Genomic DNA, 16,896 nt, shown 5'->3' on the forward strand with positions numbered 1-16,896 from the left:
AACAGGGTAGCAAGTTTTTGTACACTTTTGGACAAAACAAATTTTTACATAATTTCATATCACTTGCACTCAACTCTACTGAAGATAAACTATTTATAACTGATGGAGGTAGCAGTGTTAAGGTGTTCACTTCTCAGGGACAATTTTATATTCACTAATACCAGATCCTAGTCAGTGTGGTGTCGTTCCATCTCAAATTTACTGCACACCAGATGGACATGTACTAATATCTACTGTACTAATGCTAAGGTTTTCATCAGTTTATCATGAAGATGGTACTCTAGTGACTACCTCTGATAGGGAGTTGGATGGTCTTAAGTTCTGTGGTAAGTATATACCTGACATTGACTTCACCACTGTTGTACTGATGAGGAGGAATGGTCAAATTGTGATTGGATTCCATAATTACAGTGAAAGTAATTTGATATTTGACAGTGGAGATGGAATTGTGCTGTTATAATGCACCTATCAATGTTATCCCCCACCTCCCCCCTCCCGGGCGTAGTGGGGGAAATGGTGGGGATTTGACTTTTTGAAAAATCAAATTCTCCACCCACTGGGGAACAACTAGTGGTCAAATCTCCATGTAGTGTCGCTGGAATAAACTTTAGGAAACAGATCAATTCTCATAGCTCGCAAGTTAAAGCAAACGCCTAAAATTTCGAACGGTCAAATGCCCCACTAGTGGGGCAAAATTTCTGATCAAATCGGCGAAAATCCCCCACTAATCCCTTAGTAAGCCCGGGAGGGGGGCAGTGGGGCTTAACATTGATAGGTGCATAATAGTAACCTGTAATATAGGTTGTATAGTGAGTAATGCTTTATTATTTTGTGCACTTCAATTTGTTGTCAAACTTGAGGCTTCAGATTTGATGCATTTTGCTTACAGTACCAAAAGGGTGATTTGTGTAAGGTCTGCAAAACCTCAGAGTACAAAATGGTGAAAACTTTTATTCTGCTCACTAAATAAAGGAAGTATTGCAAAATCACTGTCAAGTTGCCAAAGGTAACATGCACATTAATGATAACTATGTAGATAATTATGCAATTCCCAAAATCTTGTATGGTTCTAACCAGCTAAGGATATTTTAAATAGTAGACACATGACATGATAAATATGTACACAATTCACTACAAAATCATGATGTGTTTGTATTGTACAAAGAGCATTCTATAAATCAGACAGATCAATCATAATAGATCAAGGTCAACGTCCTTTGTTGATGATGTTGCTGGTGACTTGCTTGTTGATGGGTTGCCCTCCAACATGGCTGACTCCCAGTAACCAAAATCAACTTCCTCTTCACCTTCTGTCTTGTCTACACTGGAACTATTGGTAGGTCCATCAGGACCTGTGAGATAAGACACTACAGTGAGCTTATGGTTTAAATTTATCATTCATGGGATACATGCTTGTCAATAGCGACCTATAGATCAACCTTTGTGTTTGTGAACAAAAACTAAATGAATTTGAAGTACAACTATGATTACTAGCAGCCTCTATCTATGGCCCTGGTGCTTGTATGTAGTTAAATATATACAAGTATACAACTGCTATATAGTAACAAAGGAGAGATGATGATAAGACACAGTTGGGACCTGGGGAAAGTTTGCATTTTATATTACTATGAGCAAGAGTACATAATATATATATTATGAACTCTTGCTATGAGTTAGTTACAATTTTAAGCTTTACCCACAAATAGTCTTGGTAAGCCACTTTTGTCCAGCGAAACTTCCCGTTCTCAAATTTAATCAACACCTTAGAGTCAGCCTGATTGTGCCAGGTCAGTTTATTATTAAGGGATATAAACAAACCCTGAAAATTATACCCATACACTTGAAGGCCTGAAAGCACATACTCGGTGGGGGAGAGATATTTCATGTGAGCTGAATATTCTATTACAATTAACCTTTGCATAAATTCGATACATATTTCAATTCTACTTAGTTTGTTGTTTGCAATGGTGTGATTCACAATTGAGTAATTACCGTAATACTGATGCATAGCAGTCACGCTTTCACTTTAACAGCATCAATACAATCGTTTCTGCATAATCTATTACTTCCAACTGGTAGGACTATGTTTAATATATTTTTGTTAGCACTAGAGTCATAGTCCTACATGTTGTCGTACTTGTGTTAATGAAAATGACAGTTTCAACAACAACCTTACAATCTCTTTACAGATATATACAGTAGATTTGTTCGCTCATATGAACTAAATTACAAATGTAGCTACAACACTACCAGCTGCTGACCCATAATCAAGACTTGTGTATAAATGAATTCAGTGCGACCCAAGGGTTGAAGGGCACACACACACACACACACATCAGGCCTGAGTGCATGTGTTACAACAATTGACACAACTTGGACTCTATTTGCTATGAACCTGTGAATTCTTTTTCTGCATTTGAAAAGATAATTATATTCATTAAAAATTGTTAAATTCTGAAATCATTCATAACTTGTAGTGATGACACACCAAAAAGAGCATATAAGTACCAGCTACACTTCATTGCACTAAGAATTTTAGGAAAGTGGTAAACAACCCAGCTACACTGTTACAGTGCAAAATAAACTTTCATATTAAATTTAATTAAATGTGTAGGCAGATGACCAGCTATTACTCCACTACACTGTTACATAGCAATCTAGGAAACTGGTAAACAGCCAAGCTACACTGTTTAAATGCACAAAACCAGACCTTCACATTTCCATGATTGTGCAATCAAACTATCAATACACGAGCATGATGTCGGTATTGACATATTCCAATATATCGATATGTATCGCACATCACTAAAGTACGGAATGACACTAAAACTTCATATGAGCAGGCAAACAAGATGATATCCAGAATGGATTATGAATTCACAACTTGCATTAATGTGTTTATTTTATGCAAAGATTGCCAGTTTTAAAAAATTAGGTCATAATATTATAAGGATAGCACTACTGAAGATAATGGTATGTTTCTGTACGTCTCACCTTGTTTATTCAATGATATTGACCTAGCCTTGACATTCTCCAGGAACTGGTCAAAGTCTTCCTCATCATGTAATAACTGTTGTTGACTGGGAGACCTGTAATCATTTATTATCAGAACTGAAGGTATGTGACTGCCTCTACACAACCAGCCTCATAGTCCACTGAAACCTTTGACAACTTAGATGATTTCTGAATTCGATATTAATTTGAAATCTGGAGTTGCAAAAACCACCACATATTTATTAATTACTATCCCACTAGGGGGCTGAAGCAGAGTCACATCAATCACAATCACTACATGTTGGGTGTGGAGGTATGATTGGTTAAGATTGGAACTTTGACATAACAACTCAGTGGATATAGTGAAAATGTTTACCAAAGGAGCAAGAACTTGCACATTGAAAGTTGCAGTACATTGTTTCACTCTTTTCTCACATCCCAACAAATTAAAGAGAAGCTTGTGACATGAAAAATGATTTTTTAACACACCACCTCAAATTTCATCAATACTGCTGTGAGTCACTTGTGCTTACATTTTGATGGTGAGAAACAATGGCATCACTTTACATACCTGCAAGAAGTAAGCTTTTTAGAATGCTTCCTGACCAAAAGATGTAGCCTAAACCTTTCTGAATAATGGCCACATGCACATAAGTTTCTAAACACATAATCAAGTTTGCCTGCTACATTATTTATCTATTGACAGTGTGTGACACTAAACACAAGACACTGAGACAGACACATCCCCCATGAATCATTCAAAATACACATGTGAGTCTATCTGCTGGCAAATTTCTTTTGCAGTACACTAACCAGGTTATTATTTGCAGGTGAAGGGTAAATGACAATTTGTTAGTCTACCTTGTACAGTCACCACTGTGCATGCTCACATTTTGTCATCTGATGATGTCGTCTCCTTTGGCTGTGTTGGTGGCTCAGTTAGTGCTGACTGCAAGAGGAGGGGTGTGGCTATTCATGTAACACTGCTGAGCCACACCCACCTCACCTCTACTTCCACTTGCACTCTTTGATGTTGCTGCTGTTGTCTAGCCTTCTTGGCTGCAGCTTTCTTGGCTGTTTGGTAAGCCTAGAGCAGATGAAAATTGGATGTGTACATATGGTCTGTCTCTGCATGCATGCATGCATGAATGAATGTGTGTGTGTGTGCACATGTATGTACCATTGAATGTGTACTGGCCAATACACTTGGCTTCATGCCTGTGACATGATGCTTTCAGCACAATAATACAGGCTACAATGTCGTGTGTCCCTACATAACTAGTTATACCTGTTCCTCTAGTCTGAGCTTCTCTTCTTCCATTGCCAGCTAAGGAGAACAAATAGTGTAATACACTTCAACATACCTGTAGATAATGTCATATGTCAACTGTGGGGAACATCAGTTAACATGATTTATTTGCTAACTATTTAATAGCTACAGAATACTTAAGTGCATATCTCAGTTATTGAAACCTCAGTTATCCAAACACCAAAAGTGACTATTCTATCATCTCTGGTGTGCACACTATTAGGGTAAATGTATGGTTTATTAGGCCACTTAATGTTAATTGTATGTTTTAGAGGAAAGTCAATGTGGGTAGGTGGCTACATACTCCTGACTGTTTTATTAGAGTTAACTGAATGCTCTATCAGAGTATTATTAATCACCATCCTGCTGATCTTAGAAGTGAAAGGAGTTTAAAACCTCCTCCCCTGAAATTGGGGTTATATAGTCTTCAGCCCATCTAGCCTCCCTTCCTCTATGCTCTAGTGGTGTAAGCAAGTTAGTTTATAACTATACATTGAAGTGGTGGAATAATGGTGAAAATTTGCATGATGTCATAATAATGACCAAATTTAGGTGGTGAGCTATAACAATGCGGGCAGGGATCTGAAACATAAAATAAACAACAAGTGGCCTTACAAAGGGCAATTGAGTGGAGCTCTATATAAATCAATGGGCTCAAAACAAATTCACTTATCTGGACACTAGAAACAGGTGGATAACTGAAAATCTTATTAATGTCTGTAAATACAATTACAGATGCAACCCTGCTCATACCATTCAAGTGTGCTGAAGGGAATTTTGTGTAGTGAATTTAAAGAAATTAACTTGAAAATAGTATACAACAACATTGCTGAGATGATTTGAATGTCGAAAACACTTGATCTTGATCACACATAAACACCATAGTGAAGGTCATTATAGTTGTAATTCTTGGACAGCAGCGCCATGCAGATTTCCATGTTGATTTCAAATAAACTACAAATATATGAGCATTTGAATGATTTGACAATCATAGTGGAAATTAGCATATCCAAGGGAATGGTGTTTATATGTTTAACATACCATTAGAATCAGTGTACACAGTACTAGAGTAAATGAGGCAGGATTCTGAGTATTAATTACACTTTCTTGTGTGACTGAACTGGTCTGTTCATAAATAGTATTTTGCATACTTTTCAACCACTTACTAAATTACTCTAATTGAACAGTCACTATTACAGAATATCTAATTGCTTTATAATATAATGCGTTAGGGGTATAGGGACTAGGGAGAGGGTTCCAGACCCCCCCCCCCCCCCCCCGAAACTTGAACATGCAAGCCTACAGCAGAAATACCGAACTATCAAAGTTTGGTAGCATAAAACAAAACAAAAAAAAAAAGACAAGAACAGTCCAACCAAATTGAGATACTCTGAACAGAACAGTCAATCAAATAGGGAAGTTAAACTACTTTAATAGAACATTCACAAAATCCACAAAATTTACAAGGTATTAAAGGAGAATGTCAGATTTAAAGAACTCTCAGGTTTAGTGACTAGATCTTAAGCTTTCCATTTTCAACTTGATTTAGATCTAACACTGATACCTACTTCTTATGACCAGCCTTAAGCCATACCTAAAATAGTTTGTCTGTCTGGGGGCTGTGCTCCCCATATCCTGCACCTGTGATCCACTACCAACTCAGAAACCACCTTTAGAAATCTGGTTATGCTCCTGCTGTGTCAGGCTGACTGGCTGACTTTCACTGATTTTTAAAAGGCAACATTAATCCTTCTATGAAGGTTTCCTTATACACTAGAAATTTGAAGTCAAAACTCTTCTGAATTTTAGCAGCAACATTGTTGGGGACACAAGTATGTCCCTACTATATTTAATGATAGACTAGTGTGGTGAGTTTTCTGATGCAAGCTGTTGAATTTATGCATGTGATTTGAAAAAGAAAAAAAGACTTGAGGGCTTTCAGGGTGGAAAATGTTTGTAATAAAACAAACAGGTTAGAACAATACAGAGCTACACTACTATAAACTCCTGCCATTTTGTATCCACACATACACACTTACCTGAGCGTCCTTTTCAGCATCCTTGGTTTTCTGTCAACAGACATGTGTGAATCACATGATCCCCTGATGAAATCATACCTGATAGATGACTAATTCATCTATCTTGCCTTCCTCAATCTTCTTGATCTCTTCAGCTGTCAGGATCCTCTTCTGACGATCTTTCTAAGGAAATAACACACCATATCAAACTACATACAGTATATTGTAAATATCTAATGTCTGTGATTGAATCAGAAAATCAATCAGCTTTTTTGAAAGTAGATACTTTATATTACTAGTATATTAATTTTATAATGAAGTAGGGATCCAAGCGATAAGAAGTAGTGAAACAAGAGATGAATGATGGGTTAGGTTAGGATCAGGGTTAGCTATGCTGAAATACCATTATTCATCTCTTGTTTCACTACTTTTTATCGCTTGGATTGCTATACACGTGTGACTGTTCTATTAGGGTGACTGCTGTATTAGAGTATCTCATGGTCTTCACCTAACCAGGGGTTGTCACTATTTCATATTTTCATTGTGCTAGCATTATGAATACAGCTAGGCCAAAAATAATGGGGTGTGTCATCGTGATCGAGTAAATAGATTGTTAAGAGGTGTGGTCTCAGTGCTCGACTGTTATGATTAATCTGATCACATTAATGAAGTTGCAGGTATCTACCTAGATACAGGTATCTACTGAGCATAGGTGCTTAAATAAGTTCATGACGTCTAAATATGCTGCTCAAAGAAAGTGTTGATAGGAAAATTAACACCTCAATATGGTTTCATTGCATGAAGAAGGACAAAGACAAGCCTGATGGCAGATAAAAGGAAAGACAGGTGCAGAGGGCACACACTTTCTGGAACCCCAAAAGGCACATCCCACTGGTGAGTTTGTTAATGTGGCATTGGTGGCTGTGCGCTGCTTCATTTGGCCTCCAGTCTTGCGACTGTGGTCAGGCAGGCTGACAAACAGACGAAAATTCAAATTTCGGTGATGTTTTAAAAACATTCTATATCCGGCTGCCTGTTTTTAACGCTGTATTTGATGTAAGATGGACTAATATTATTCCGTAAGGTGATTTTCGTCACGCAAGATATTTTTAAAAGTGGCATTTTAAGTGGCACACGTCATTTTGGGGAATCCCTTTGATAAAACAGTACTACTGTACTGTTTAATATTAAGGCTATCCATGGCCTCATCCCCATTGAAAACATACAATAAAATGGGTTGGCCAAATGCAAAAAATTGCCACCAGCATTGCACCAGTAGCTCTAAGATGCAGGTTAGGACTACCAATAGTCACTAATCTGTGTGTTTAACTACACTGATAGTTTCTACTGCAGCAAATACTCACTTGTCTCTTCTGATCTGACTCCAACAAGTCTTCAAACTACAGCAACAAGCCAGCCAGTATACACACAATAGAACCCAAAGAATACAGATTGCTATACATGCATCCACAATATCATCCTCGATATTATCTACACACTAAATAATGCACTGCAAATGTTTTATACTAACAGGACTGCTCGCTATTATAATAATATACACACATTCAGGAGTGAAAATGTAAAGGATTACCTCGAGTTCTCTCTTGTCCCGCCTGTATTCCGACCTGTGAACGAGTAGCTAGAAAACACGAGCAAATACATTACTTTAACTCACTTTCCTTCACTGCCATGTTCATTTCTTAAGTAACTGAGTGTCGCAGCGCAGCAATTGCCCATCGCTAAGGCGGGCGTTAGTTAGAGTACCAATTGTTCTATTGTTTGCGCCACAAAATACTACTAAGCGCTTTCTATTAATATTATTACAATGTCATTTCAATTTTTGCAAAACTAGGAAACAAAACTAATACACTCTAGTACTACTGGTCAAACAGTTACACATGACAATTGATCGAGGTTCAGTATTTGTGAGACTCTGTTCCGCCACGTCCAAATCCACCAGGCCCATACATGGAGCTATAGCAAGGGTTGTGACAGTAGGGCTTGCCATCACGCTACAGGGGAGGGAGATTACACAATAATCACAATACATCAAGTTAGTGAAACCATTCTTATAACCCCTCTCCCTAGTAAGCTTAAGGACTCGATAGCTCCATTATAATGAGAAAGATTTGCATTTTATGTCGGGGGTTATTGCAGCATTTGCTGTTTCAGTACCAGCTGACAGGATTCTGACTAAGAGTTCAGGCTTTACACCGTAATTTTACAATTACACAATTTTCAAACATGCAAAAATTCCACAACATAAAAGGCGAAATAAAATTCCAAAATTTAACAAGATTCTACATTTTAATTTAAATGTCAGAGTGTCCCCAGTGTCCAAGTCAATACAGTAAACATTATTATAAAACACTAAAACAGAAGATCTACCAAGTCACAATACATAAAGGACACTATGTTGATCAGAATGGAATGCAAGAACACACCATCACCATATACTACACTGTACACCTCACAAGTGCACATGCCATATTACTACTTGTATCCCTATTACAAACACTAGATCCTAATGCTAATGAAAGACAGAGGACCATGATAATTTAACTGTACCGCATTGGGCAAAAAAGGTTTCAACCAAAGAAAACTAAAAGGGTTGTTTGTGGATACTGGCAAAATTTGGCACAAGCCACATTATCCTGCCACTGTATTGTACCACTAATCATTATCCCACCAGGGTCCTAGCTGCTAGATTAGCAAGGGAGTCAGCAACTTTACTCTATCAGAACTTACTACAACAAAGAAACTTGTGGCTTGTCAAAAACTACCAAGCAAAAAATTATTTTTGTATTACAAGAGGAAACATCCTGGCCTCATACATACTGTGATCTCATACGTGAAACCTATCTTGGTAAGAACAACCACCTCTGTAAAAAGGGATACCCAAGTAGCAAGAGTTTGTAATATTATTTACTCTAAGTCTTGCAGGTAATCCACTTGTCACATTGCCCTAGCCAGATTCCACTGTGTTAAGTACATGATAAATTCATGGCTTCTGCAAGTGGCATAGCTTGCATTCTAACCATTACCACACTTTTAATACCTTCCTCACAGTGGTTTATCCTTAGTCTCCCAATGGCCAAACCCTATCTTTTGTGAGGCACTTACATGTATAAATTTCAATTATAAATGTCCCCTCTTGAGAAAGGGTCTGAGTCCAATAGTTGAACTGGTTCTCTCACTCTAGACCTCAAGTGAGGTGTTAATGAAGTTTTCGTCATCATATGTATTAAGGCACAAACCACATACTTAAAACAGGGACAGTGATATGCTACTCAGTTAGTCACAGGTCAGAGGAGGTTGGACACACACACGTGAGCGCATACATTTTGTATTGAAAGTTTAACCGAGCGTTCACCAAAGTTTTCACAAATACCATTCGAGAGTGCACTTCAAGTTTAGTCTATTTAGCCGGTTTATCCCATTCAACCCCACTACTCCAGGCACGTATATCGCTCTTGAAATCTACGGGGATCACGTGTGTAAGCGTTTGAAGGTGGAATCGATGTGTAACAATGCATTGATGTATCAAAATTCAAGCACAACTATCCCCACCGCATTCCTCCCTGCCACACTCTTCCCTTTCCCCACCGCTTCTGGTGGACTGTGTTAATGTACTGTACTATTGTTTGCATATTACATGTATATAAATAAATAAATAAAGGTGTAATACTATAGGGACGCCTTATGCACGTGTACTTTAGCACAATAATTGTTGAAGAAAGCAATGTGCATTTTTTTTTTTGAAATAACATAGCCTCCCAGAGCATTGAAATAGAAAAAGCGGATGCCACTAGCTTGGCCTCACAGAGAATCAAACAGAGAATTAGAAACTCACACACTCGCCTTGCAATAAGAATTTGCCGCTCATCTTAAGAAGCACAAAGTAACGTGGTGTGGATATTGCTAAACATTTCTTCTATCACTTACTCCTCGTCACATAATAGAAATATACAATTAACAGCAATAAATTTCAGAAGCGCTTATATCGTGTCCAACCTCATCTGGTCACAGGTTACAAGATATGTTTCTTCAAATGGCACTATATATGAGGCTGGATATAACACCCAACAGGCTACGGAAAGTCTGTACTACAAGTACAAGTTCAAGCACAAGCCAGTAAGCACAAATTCGATTTGGCATTCGCATATGTGTGGCTTGTGCCTTTGACAGAAATACATGTGCGATGACGAAAACTTCATTAACACCGAGGTCTGGGTGGGGAGAGAACCAATTCCCTATTGAAAATCAATGGACCTCTGCAGAAAATACAGTCTGACCACGCAAATTTATCCTATCATCCTGACCTATGACTAAGCATGTGAGAGACTTGAAACTGATCTTTCTCACCTTAGACCATGTAACCTTCAAGGCTTCACACTTACACACTACTACAATCATAAACAGTAATCATAAACAGTTGCAGTGAACTACAAAATTTAACCGAATTGTAAACGCACTATACAAAGGCACTGGAAGGAATAAGTCACTGAAGAGTTGTGTGGAATGATAGTATCCTAGCTAACTATAAATGGCTAGGTAGTATTAAAACAACTCCAACAAGTTCACACCAGCATAGATAGTATAGACTCCATACGGAGTCTATACTATCTATGACACCAGGATCTCACCTCAGCATGGCTACCAGCCGCCAATGTCTTGTTACACTTGGCACATTTGAGGCAGCCTCTGTGCCAGTCCTTTCCCAGCGAGCTCACCTTCTCCGCTACGCGAACAAGTATTATTATGAAAACATCAATCACTTAAAATAAAAGGCGCTTACCAAAGTACACTGCCTTTCCGCAAGTAGGACAGTTCGGCATTGTCTAATACCTGTTGATTAATATGGGGTGTGTCTCTGTGAGACAATCCTTTTATGAGCGACATTTTAAGTTTCACGACCCCCGCCAATTCGTGGTGTAAAATTGATAAAACCCACAATCAAATTTAATTGTACAACTGTTGTGATGCGCTTTAGATGGAAATGTTACTGCAAAGAGTCAAGCTAGATTTGTGCTCGAGAGAACGTTGGGCAGTTTTGTGTTTGTATTGTGATGTCACAAATGGGTTGGAAATCAAGAAAGCACTCGTGGAGCAGCGCATCCTCAATGCTACCATACTAGACGCAGCTAAAGTAAGGCATAAACGCAAGTATAAACGTGCCCTACGTCGTCACCTGTTATAGTTGGTGAGCCCATTCCACGTGTTATGTGCAGCTAGCAAGGCTTGCCTGGAAGAAGAACGGAGCACGATGAAGGCTAAAACCCTCTACATGCAGATCATATATTGCCTGGCTGCAACTAATAATGTGAGTAATGACACTGGCAGTAATGTAACACCTAACGAAGTATCAGTAAGGCAGTCACATACGGTACTGGTGTTCCACTGCATTATGATTGACCTCCAAAGGAATGCAAGCTCTCTGCGTGTGCGTGCGTGTATTTAGTTGAATAGTAGTTAATGGTGTACTGCGACAGTGTGGCCATGATCAAAAAGTTGTTCAAGAATTATTAGATTGTATATATTTGTGCACTATTTCAGTGGCATAGCTAAGGTGGGCACTGGTAGAGCACAGGCCCAACCAATCAGTTCTAGTGCCCTACCAACTCAGGTACTCACTCTACGTAGCTAGCTATAGCTAACTTGTGTGATACAAGGTGCAATATGAAGCCTACAGCTTCGTAACTAATAATAATTATGCAAACAAAACGTATGTACAGCTAGTGTCCTACTAGAGATGGCAAATTTTAGCTGTAAACTGTCACCAAATTGAATCTCAGTATGTAATTTTCCTTGGGGGGGGGGGGGGCATGCCTCAGACCCCCCCCCCCCCCCCCCAGCTGCAGCATGCTCGCTGTTGCAGCTTGTATGCATATAATGGTGCCCAAAAGAAAATAGTGCAGTGGGCTAGCTACACCACTGCACTGTTTTCTTTTGCACAGATTTAAGTTTGTTGGCCTTGAGCATCACTTTGACTATAGTTGACAACCCCTTGATGTGTTGTGGGTGCCTGTGTTGATAGTATTAGTATTTGATTATGGGACGGAAACCACAATTAAAGTAAATTAAATGTTAATAGGCCAAAGTTTTTATCATGACCTCTAGACACTGTTGACAAAGGTGAAAAATGGGTCTGGTAAGATGGAACCAACTTATACACATCTATCAAATCTCTTTTTTGTCTCAAGGAGTAGGTTAAGGCGTTGTACTATAGTATGTACTGGTTGAGCTGGATTCCCAAAAACATTTAGTAATTCATGGATGGAATTACATACAATCTTGAAATTTGGCACACTTGTAGTACTGCCCAACCCGCTAAGAATATTTCAAAATCTTTTTGTTCAAATGTCTGACATAGTATTTACGGGCAATCAAAATTTTCACAATACATTTCCTATGAGATAAAAACACAGTGTCTATTACAGCCCTTTCCCAAACTTGTAATGGAGCTAAATTGTACATGTCTGTTGTTGACACCTTTGCTATCACTATTAATTATCTGGTTGGCTGAAATGTTTAATCAACTTTTAATTTTTAGCTGTTTTCAGGATCCAGCTCAACTTGTACATACTGTAGGTGTCCTGTTTCATGGCTATAAATATCAACAGTTTGTGTTTTTCTTGTAAATGATTTAATCATTGGTAAAGTATGTTTGCTTTGATTGCTTCCCTTGATCAAGATGTAATTCATCATGTACATATACCTGTGTGGTTGTTATTCCAGAGGTCAAAGGCAATACAACAGTTCAGTGTTGGTGAGGAAACCAAATCATTGTTGGTAGTGACAATAGAGGACCATGAGGGGGAGTCCAGTCAGAAGGTACTACACCAGCTAACTGTATCAAGTGGTGTTTATAAATATTTTGTGTTGAGTGGTGTTTTAAGATCTTAATAAATATTTTATGTACTTGCAGATTAAACCTCTTTTGCAGCAAAGTATTGTCTATGTATGTACTTAGCTTTGGGTTACTCTCTTGTAGCTGGATGAGATAGGAGGGATGATCAAAGGTGTAAATACTTCCCTGGATCAACTACCAACTATCACTAATGTACAGCAAATTAGGAAGGTAATGTGACTGTTATGTACAGGGGTATTATGGCTAGAACACATTCAAGGACAAAATTCACTGATTATTGAAATTAGCAAGCTTAATATTAATTTTGTGTATCCTTGAAAGGTTTTTAAAAATCTACTTTAGCAATTTTGTCCATGATATTTCTAGCCATGTGCACACCCACCACCTTCTGCAAATAGTAAAACTACCACACTAACTCTTAAGGTAAAGTGTACCCATCTTGTTTAATAATGTGACTATGTACATCCCCACTAGTATTACGACATTACTGATGAAGAGCTCACATGCAGTTCACTGGAGGATGCTGTAGTAACCAAAATGGCTGTAAGAGATGTTAAATGATACTAACAAATACATACACATCAACATTATTATGCGTAATTAGATTGCTTCGTAATTACACAATTATGCCCATGAAATGTACAAAAATTACTCTTATTGTGATAATGCTTGAATTAATAAGGAGCTGATTTCAAAAAATTCCATCGTATAATGTCTCCTTGACAACACATGTTTCAGTTCCTCCTGAGTATCACTGGCAACACTTATATCCAACATTTTATTCCCTGAGTCACTGCGGCTCTCACTTGAACTACTCGGCATGGCATTCTTCAAGTCCAGCAGGTAATTCCTCTGGTCAATCTGGTAGAGCTGCAAGTCTAGCTTGATTGATAGGTTCTCTTTAGTTGGGACATCATACTTCACCAGTACGTGATAAGGAGTGATTACTTTCCAATGGTAATTTAATCCCATCATTTTACGGAATATTTCAGTCATGATATCCTGAGGACGACTCTGGGACCGGATACCCAAGTGCCAGCGAGATTTCTTCAGTGTTGATGGCAGGGATGGTGAATGTACTACTGTGTGTACAGTGTACGATGTGTACGGAGGATGAAGTGGCTTGGGAATCTGGTATGGCTTTTTTACAGGAGTCAACATTTGTGAGAATTCTTTGCTCTGGATGATGGTTTCCCATTCTTTAGTGAGGAATGTTGGCAATGAAGATCCAGTTGTCTCCGAGTGTGACATGCGTGTGTTGTCAAGGATCAGGTGATATGCAATGTTCAGTTGGTTGTGAGGGTTGCCGCTCTGTATTGCCGTGACAACCTCCTGCATACTAACTCCAATTTTTTGACACACCTCATTGACAACAGAAACATCTATAGCACCATTGTCACTTATCTGAATTCTCTTTGGGAATAGATAGTCTGGAAGGTCTTGTTGGAACCAGCCATGTTCCTTGATCTGTTGTACTGTTGTTCTCTTGACTGGGTTGACTTGTAGCATCGAAGTCAAGAGATCAACAGCTCCAGGACTGAGGTAGGTAGGTATCTTGAAGTGTCCAGTCTTGATCTTCTTAAACAAAGCTGTGATGTTAGGGTCATCAAATGGGAGACTACCACACAATAGTGCATACAGAATGATTCCACAACTCCAAACATCAACCTCTGGTCCTGCATACAACTAGAAAAGAACAGTGTTATATTCTGTATGAAATACTAACAATTCTAAAATAGTACAAAAGTTCTTGGATAACAACAGTAGGAGAAAGCAAGGGATTACAATCTACAGAGTGAAACCTCAACTACAGAAAATCATACTTGATAAGGACAAAGACATTAATCCCAATAGATCTGGCTCCATTATACTGACTTCGTGAGAAGGAAAACTTCTTTATTATAATAAAATATGGGACAAAAATTCAACGTACAATTAATGTACATTGTCTATACAATTGGTCCCACTGTATTGGGGTGTTAAGCAGACAATCCAATCCCATCACTATCAGTTACACAATTTGCACAACACATCTAACAACTGGTTTAAAATGAACAAACATACAGACAAACAACTTTGGTCAGAAATATGAGACCATTAGCTCAAACTATATTATAAGGAAACCTACTATTACAGTACACAGTATTGAGAGTATTGTCATACTTTTGACCGCATGGAAGAGACCTCACCTTTCCAGACACAACTTCAGGGGCAGCATAGTTCGGACTACCACAACTTGTCTTCAATAGTTCACCATCTTTAATGATATTGGAGAGGCCAAAATCAGCAATCTTTACCTGTAGATGAAACTGGTCAATCATACACAGACACAAAGACATGTGTAATACAATTATATTGATAATTTGATATAGTGGTACTTTGGCTGTATCACAATACTGATGAAGTAATTGGTTTGTTTACCAGTATAGTAACAGTGCAACAGAGTAACAGCTGGATTAGACAATGAAAAATTTACTGACCGCCCACAGACTTAGTATACCTATTATACTACCAGTATCAGGTACCATTACACTGTTTCAGGTATGTTGTGCACCACTAGAAAAACATCTCCTAGTCCCCAATGTTGATGACACTATTTTAGCACACTGAAAGATATTTGTTACGAATCACATATTGAGCGAGTGTGGCATATTCGGCTCCTCGATCATTTTTATAACAATCAGCTATGCCATATACTAAAACTACAGGTGACCTTTGCAGTACTAGGAACTTAAAACCACTCGTTATGGAACACCCAGTACAATGATGGGATTCTCTTTTAAAAGATAACATGCTGAATCAAAGCATTTCTGTTTACTACAGAAACCTTTTTTGTTGTTGTTGAGTAGCCTAAAATGTTGACACATCTCTCACTAACTTGTGTCAACAATTTTCAGCATATTATTTTCAGTGCTGACCAGCAAGATATTATAAAAACAATACTCTCAAAATCAACTGTGTTTGGTACCAAAATCTGCAGTAAAACGTTAGGTTTTCAAAATGATGTTACGTAATGAAAATCTTATTGGTAAAGCAGACAGTGTCATACTTGATACAAGCCATCAGTTTCTACATGCTAGAAATGGTACAGCAAATAGATACTCACCTGATTCTTAGAATCCAATAAGATGTTCTCTGGTTTGAGGTCCCTGTGTACCACCTTGTGTCCATGACAGTAGTCCACTCCTATAACAGGCGACCTTTGTACTATGACCTATCACACCACACACTCTATACATACCTGAGATTATCTGCTGGAAGAAGGCTCTAGCCTCCTTCTCTGTACTCTTTCCATGTCGCACAATGTACTCAAATAACTCGCCTCCTGCCACGAACTCTAAAATGAGGAATATGTCTGTGGCGGTGGGAATGACTTCATACAATTTGATAATGTGAGGATGCCGGAATAGTTTTAGTATCTGTATCTCGCGGTGTATCTTCTCCGCCACGTCTAGGTTCTTAATTTTCTGCTTGTTGAGTATTTTCACAGCTACCTGGTGTCCAGTTAGTTCGTGTTTGGCAAGTTTTACTTTTCCGAACGTGCCGTGCCCTACCGTCTGGCCGAATATGTAGCAACCAATCTTCAACTGTGGCTTTTTTCCTCCGTGTGAGCTGGTATGTGCGGAATACATCTCTCGCCTGACACTTTGCTGACAGTACTAGTTGTAGATTTCAAATAATTTACAGTAAAAACTGAAATACGA

General features: G+C 38.4%; 4 protein-coding genes across 7 annotated transcripts; 1 reads left to right on the forward strand and 3 right to left on the reverse strand.

The window, feature by feature from the left end:
* Positions 1-1,067: 1,067 nt before the first annotated feature.
* On the reverse strand, positions 1,068-8,145 carry LOC136259683 (AP-1 complex-associated regulatory protein-like). Of its 2 annotated transcripts, XM_066053187.1 has the most exons (10): positions 7,997-8,144; positions 7,913-7,946; positions 7,686-7,721; positions 6,421-6,504; positions 6,343-6,372; positions 4,283-4,321; positions 4,001-4,081; positions 3,885-3,943; positions 2,995-3,089; positions 1,068-1,352 (listed from the first exon to the last, which is right to left on the reverse strand). In XM_066053187.1, the coding sequence occupies exons 1-10, from the start codon at positions 8,056-8,058 to the stop codon at positions 1,192-1,194; spliced, it is 681 nt and encodes a 226-aa protein (XP_065909259.1). In that variant the 5' UTR covers positions 8,059-8,144; the 3' UTR covers positions 1,068-1,191. The 2 variants fall into 2 exon arrangements, with proteins under 2 accessions (XP_065909259.1, XP_065909260.1); XM_066053188.1 differs by lacking the exon at positions 7,686-7,721 and having other exon boundaries at positions 7,997-8,145.
* LOC136259686 (cysteine-rich protein 1-like) lies at positions 8,127-11,274 on the reverse strand. Its single transcript, XM_066053192.1, has 3 exons — positions 11,120-11,274; positions 10,968-11,062; positions 8,127-8,333 (listed from the first exon to the last, which is right to left on the reverse strand). The coding sequence occupies exons 1-3, from the start codon at positions 11,157-11,159 to the stop codon at positions 8,238-8,240; spliced, it is 231 nt and encodes a 76-aa protein (XP_065909264.1). The 5' UTR covers positions 11,160-11,274; the 3' UTR covers positions 8,127-8,237.
* Positions 11,275-11,276: 2 nt separating this feature from the next.
* On the forward strand, positions 11,277-13,876 carry LOC136259685 (EKC/KEOPS complex subunit Tprkb-like). Of its 3 annotated transcripts, XM_066053189.1 has the most exons (6): positions 11,277-11,470; positions 11,522-11,644; positions 13,060-13,155; positions 13,316-13,402; positions 13,559-13,615; positions 13,667-13,876. In XM_066053189.1, exons 1-6 carry the CDS (start codon positions 11,315-11,317, stop codon positions 13,751-13,753), a joined length of 606 nt encoding a protein of 201 aa, XP_065909261.1. In that variant the 5' UTR covers positions 11,277-11,314; the 3' UTR covers positions 13,754-13,876. The 3 variants fall into 3 exon arrangements, with proteins under 3 accessions (XP_065909261.1, XP_065909262.1, XP_065909263.1); XM_066053190.1 differs by lacking the exon at positions 13,559-13,615; XM_066053191.1 differs by lacking the exon at positions 11,522-11,644.
* Positions 13,735-16,895, reverse strand: LOC136259681 (5'-AMP-activated protein kinase catalytic subunit alpha-2-like). The gene is made up of 4 exons (XM_066053185.1): positions 16,434-16,895; positions 16,299-16,378; positions 15,382-15,489; positions 13,735-14,878 (listed from the first exon to the last, which is right to left on the reverse strand). Exons 1-4 carry the CDS (start codon positions 16,822-16,824, stop codon positions 13,847-13,849), a joined length of 1,611 nt encoding a protein of 536 aa, XP_065909257.1. The 5' UTR covers positions 16,825-16,895; the 3' UTR covers positions 13,735-13,846.
* Between the last annotated feature and the right edge of the window lies 1 nt (position 16,896).

Source organism: Dysidea avara, chromosome 7 (genome assembly GCF_963678975.1).
Source record: "Dysidea avara chromosome 7, odDysAvar1.4, whole genome shotgun sequence".
Classification (NCBI taxonomy): Eukaryota; Metazoa; Porifera; class Demospongiae; order Dictyoceratida; family Dysideidae; genus Dysidea; species Dysidea avara.

What these genes read in the sequence shown, in the direction of transcription:
- LOC136259681 (XM_066053185.1), bottom strand. Translation starts at nt 16,824, where the DNA reads ATGTATTCCGCACATACCAGCTCACACGGAGGAAAAAAGCCACAGTTG. An exon ending in CTTCCAGCAGATAATCTCAG is followed by an intron (nt 16,379 to 16,433) that starts GTATGTATAGAG and finishes CGCCTGTTATAG; the next exon opens with GAGTGGACTACTGTCATGGA. An exon ending in CTGAAGTTGTGTCTGGAAAG is followed by an intron (nt 14,879 to 15,381) that starts GTGAGGTCTCTT and finishes GTTCTTTTCTAG; the next exon opens with TTGTATGCAGGACCAGAGGT.
- LOC136259683 (XM_066053187.1), bottom strand. Translation starts at nt 8,058, where the DNA reads ATGGGCAATTGCTGCGCTGCGACACTCAGTTACTTAAGAAATGAACAT. An exon ending in ATGAATTAGTCATCTATCAG is followed by an intron (nt 6,373 to 6,420) that starts GTATGATTTCAT and finishes GTCTGTTGACAG; the next exon opens with AAAACCAAGGATGCTGAAAA. An exon ending in ACATCATCAGATGACAAAAT is followed by an intron (nt 3,090 to 3,884) that starts GTGAGCATGCAC and finishes AAATGATTACAG; the next exon opens with GTCTCCCAGTCAACAACAGT.
- LOC136259685 (XM_066053189.1), top strand. Translation starts at nt 11,315, where the DNA reads ATGGAAATGTTACTGCAAAGAGTCAAGCTAGATTTGTGCTCGAGAGAA. An exon ending in AGGGGGAGTCCAGTCAGAAG is followed by an intron (nt 13,156 to 13,315) that starts GTACTACACCAG and finishes ACTCTCTTGTAG; the next exon opens with CTGGATGAGATAGGAGGGAT. An exon ending in ATGTACAGCAAATTAGGAAG is followed by an intron (nt 13,403 to 13,558) that starts GTAATGTGACTG and finishes TGATATTTCTAG; the next exon opens with CCATGTGCACACCCACCACC.
- LOC136259686 (XM_066053192.1), bottom strand. Translation starts at nt 11,159, where the DNA reads ATGCCGAACTGTCCTACTTGCGGAAAGGCAGTGTACTTTG. An exon ending in CGGAAAGGCAGTGTACTTTG is followed by an intron (nt 11,063 to 11,119) that starts GTAAGCGCCTTT and finishes TTGTTCGCGTAG; the next exon opens with CGGAGAAGGTGAGCTCGCTG. An exon ending in CGGCTGGTAGCCATGCTGAG is followed by an intron (nt 8,334 to 10,967) that starts GTGAGATCCTGG and finishes CCTCCCCTGTAG; the next exon opens with CGTGATGGCAAGCCCTACTG.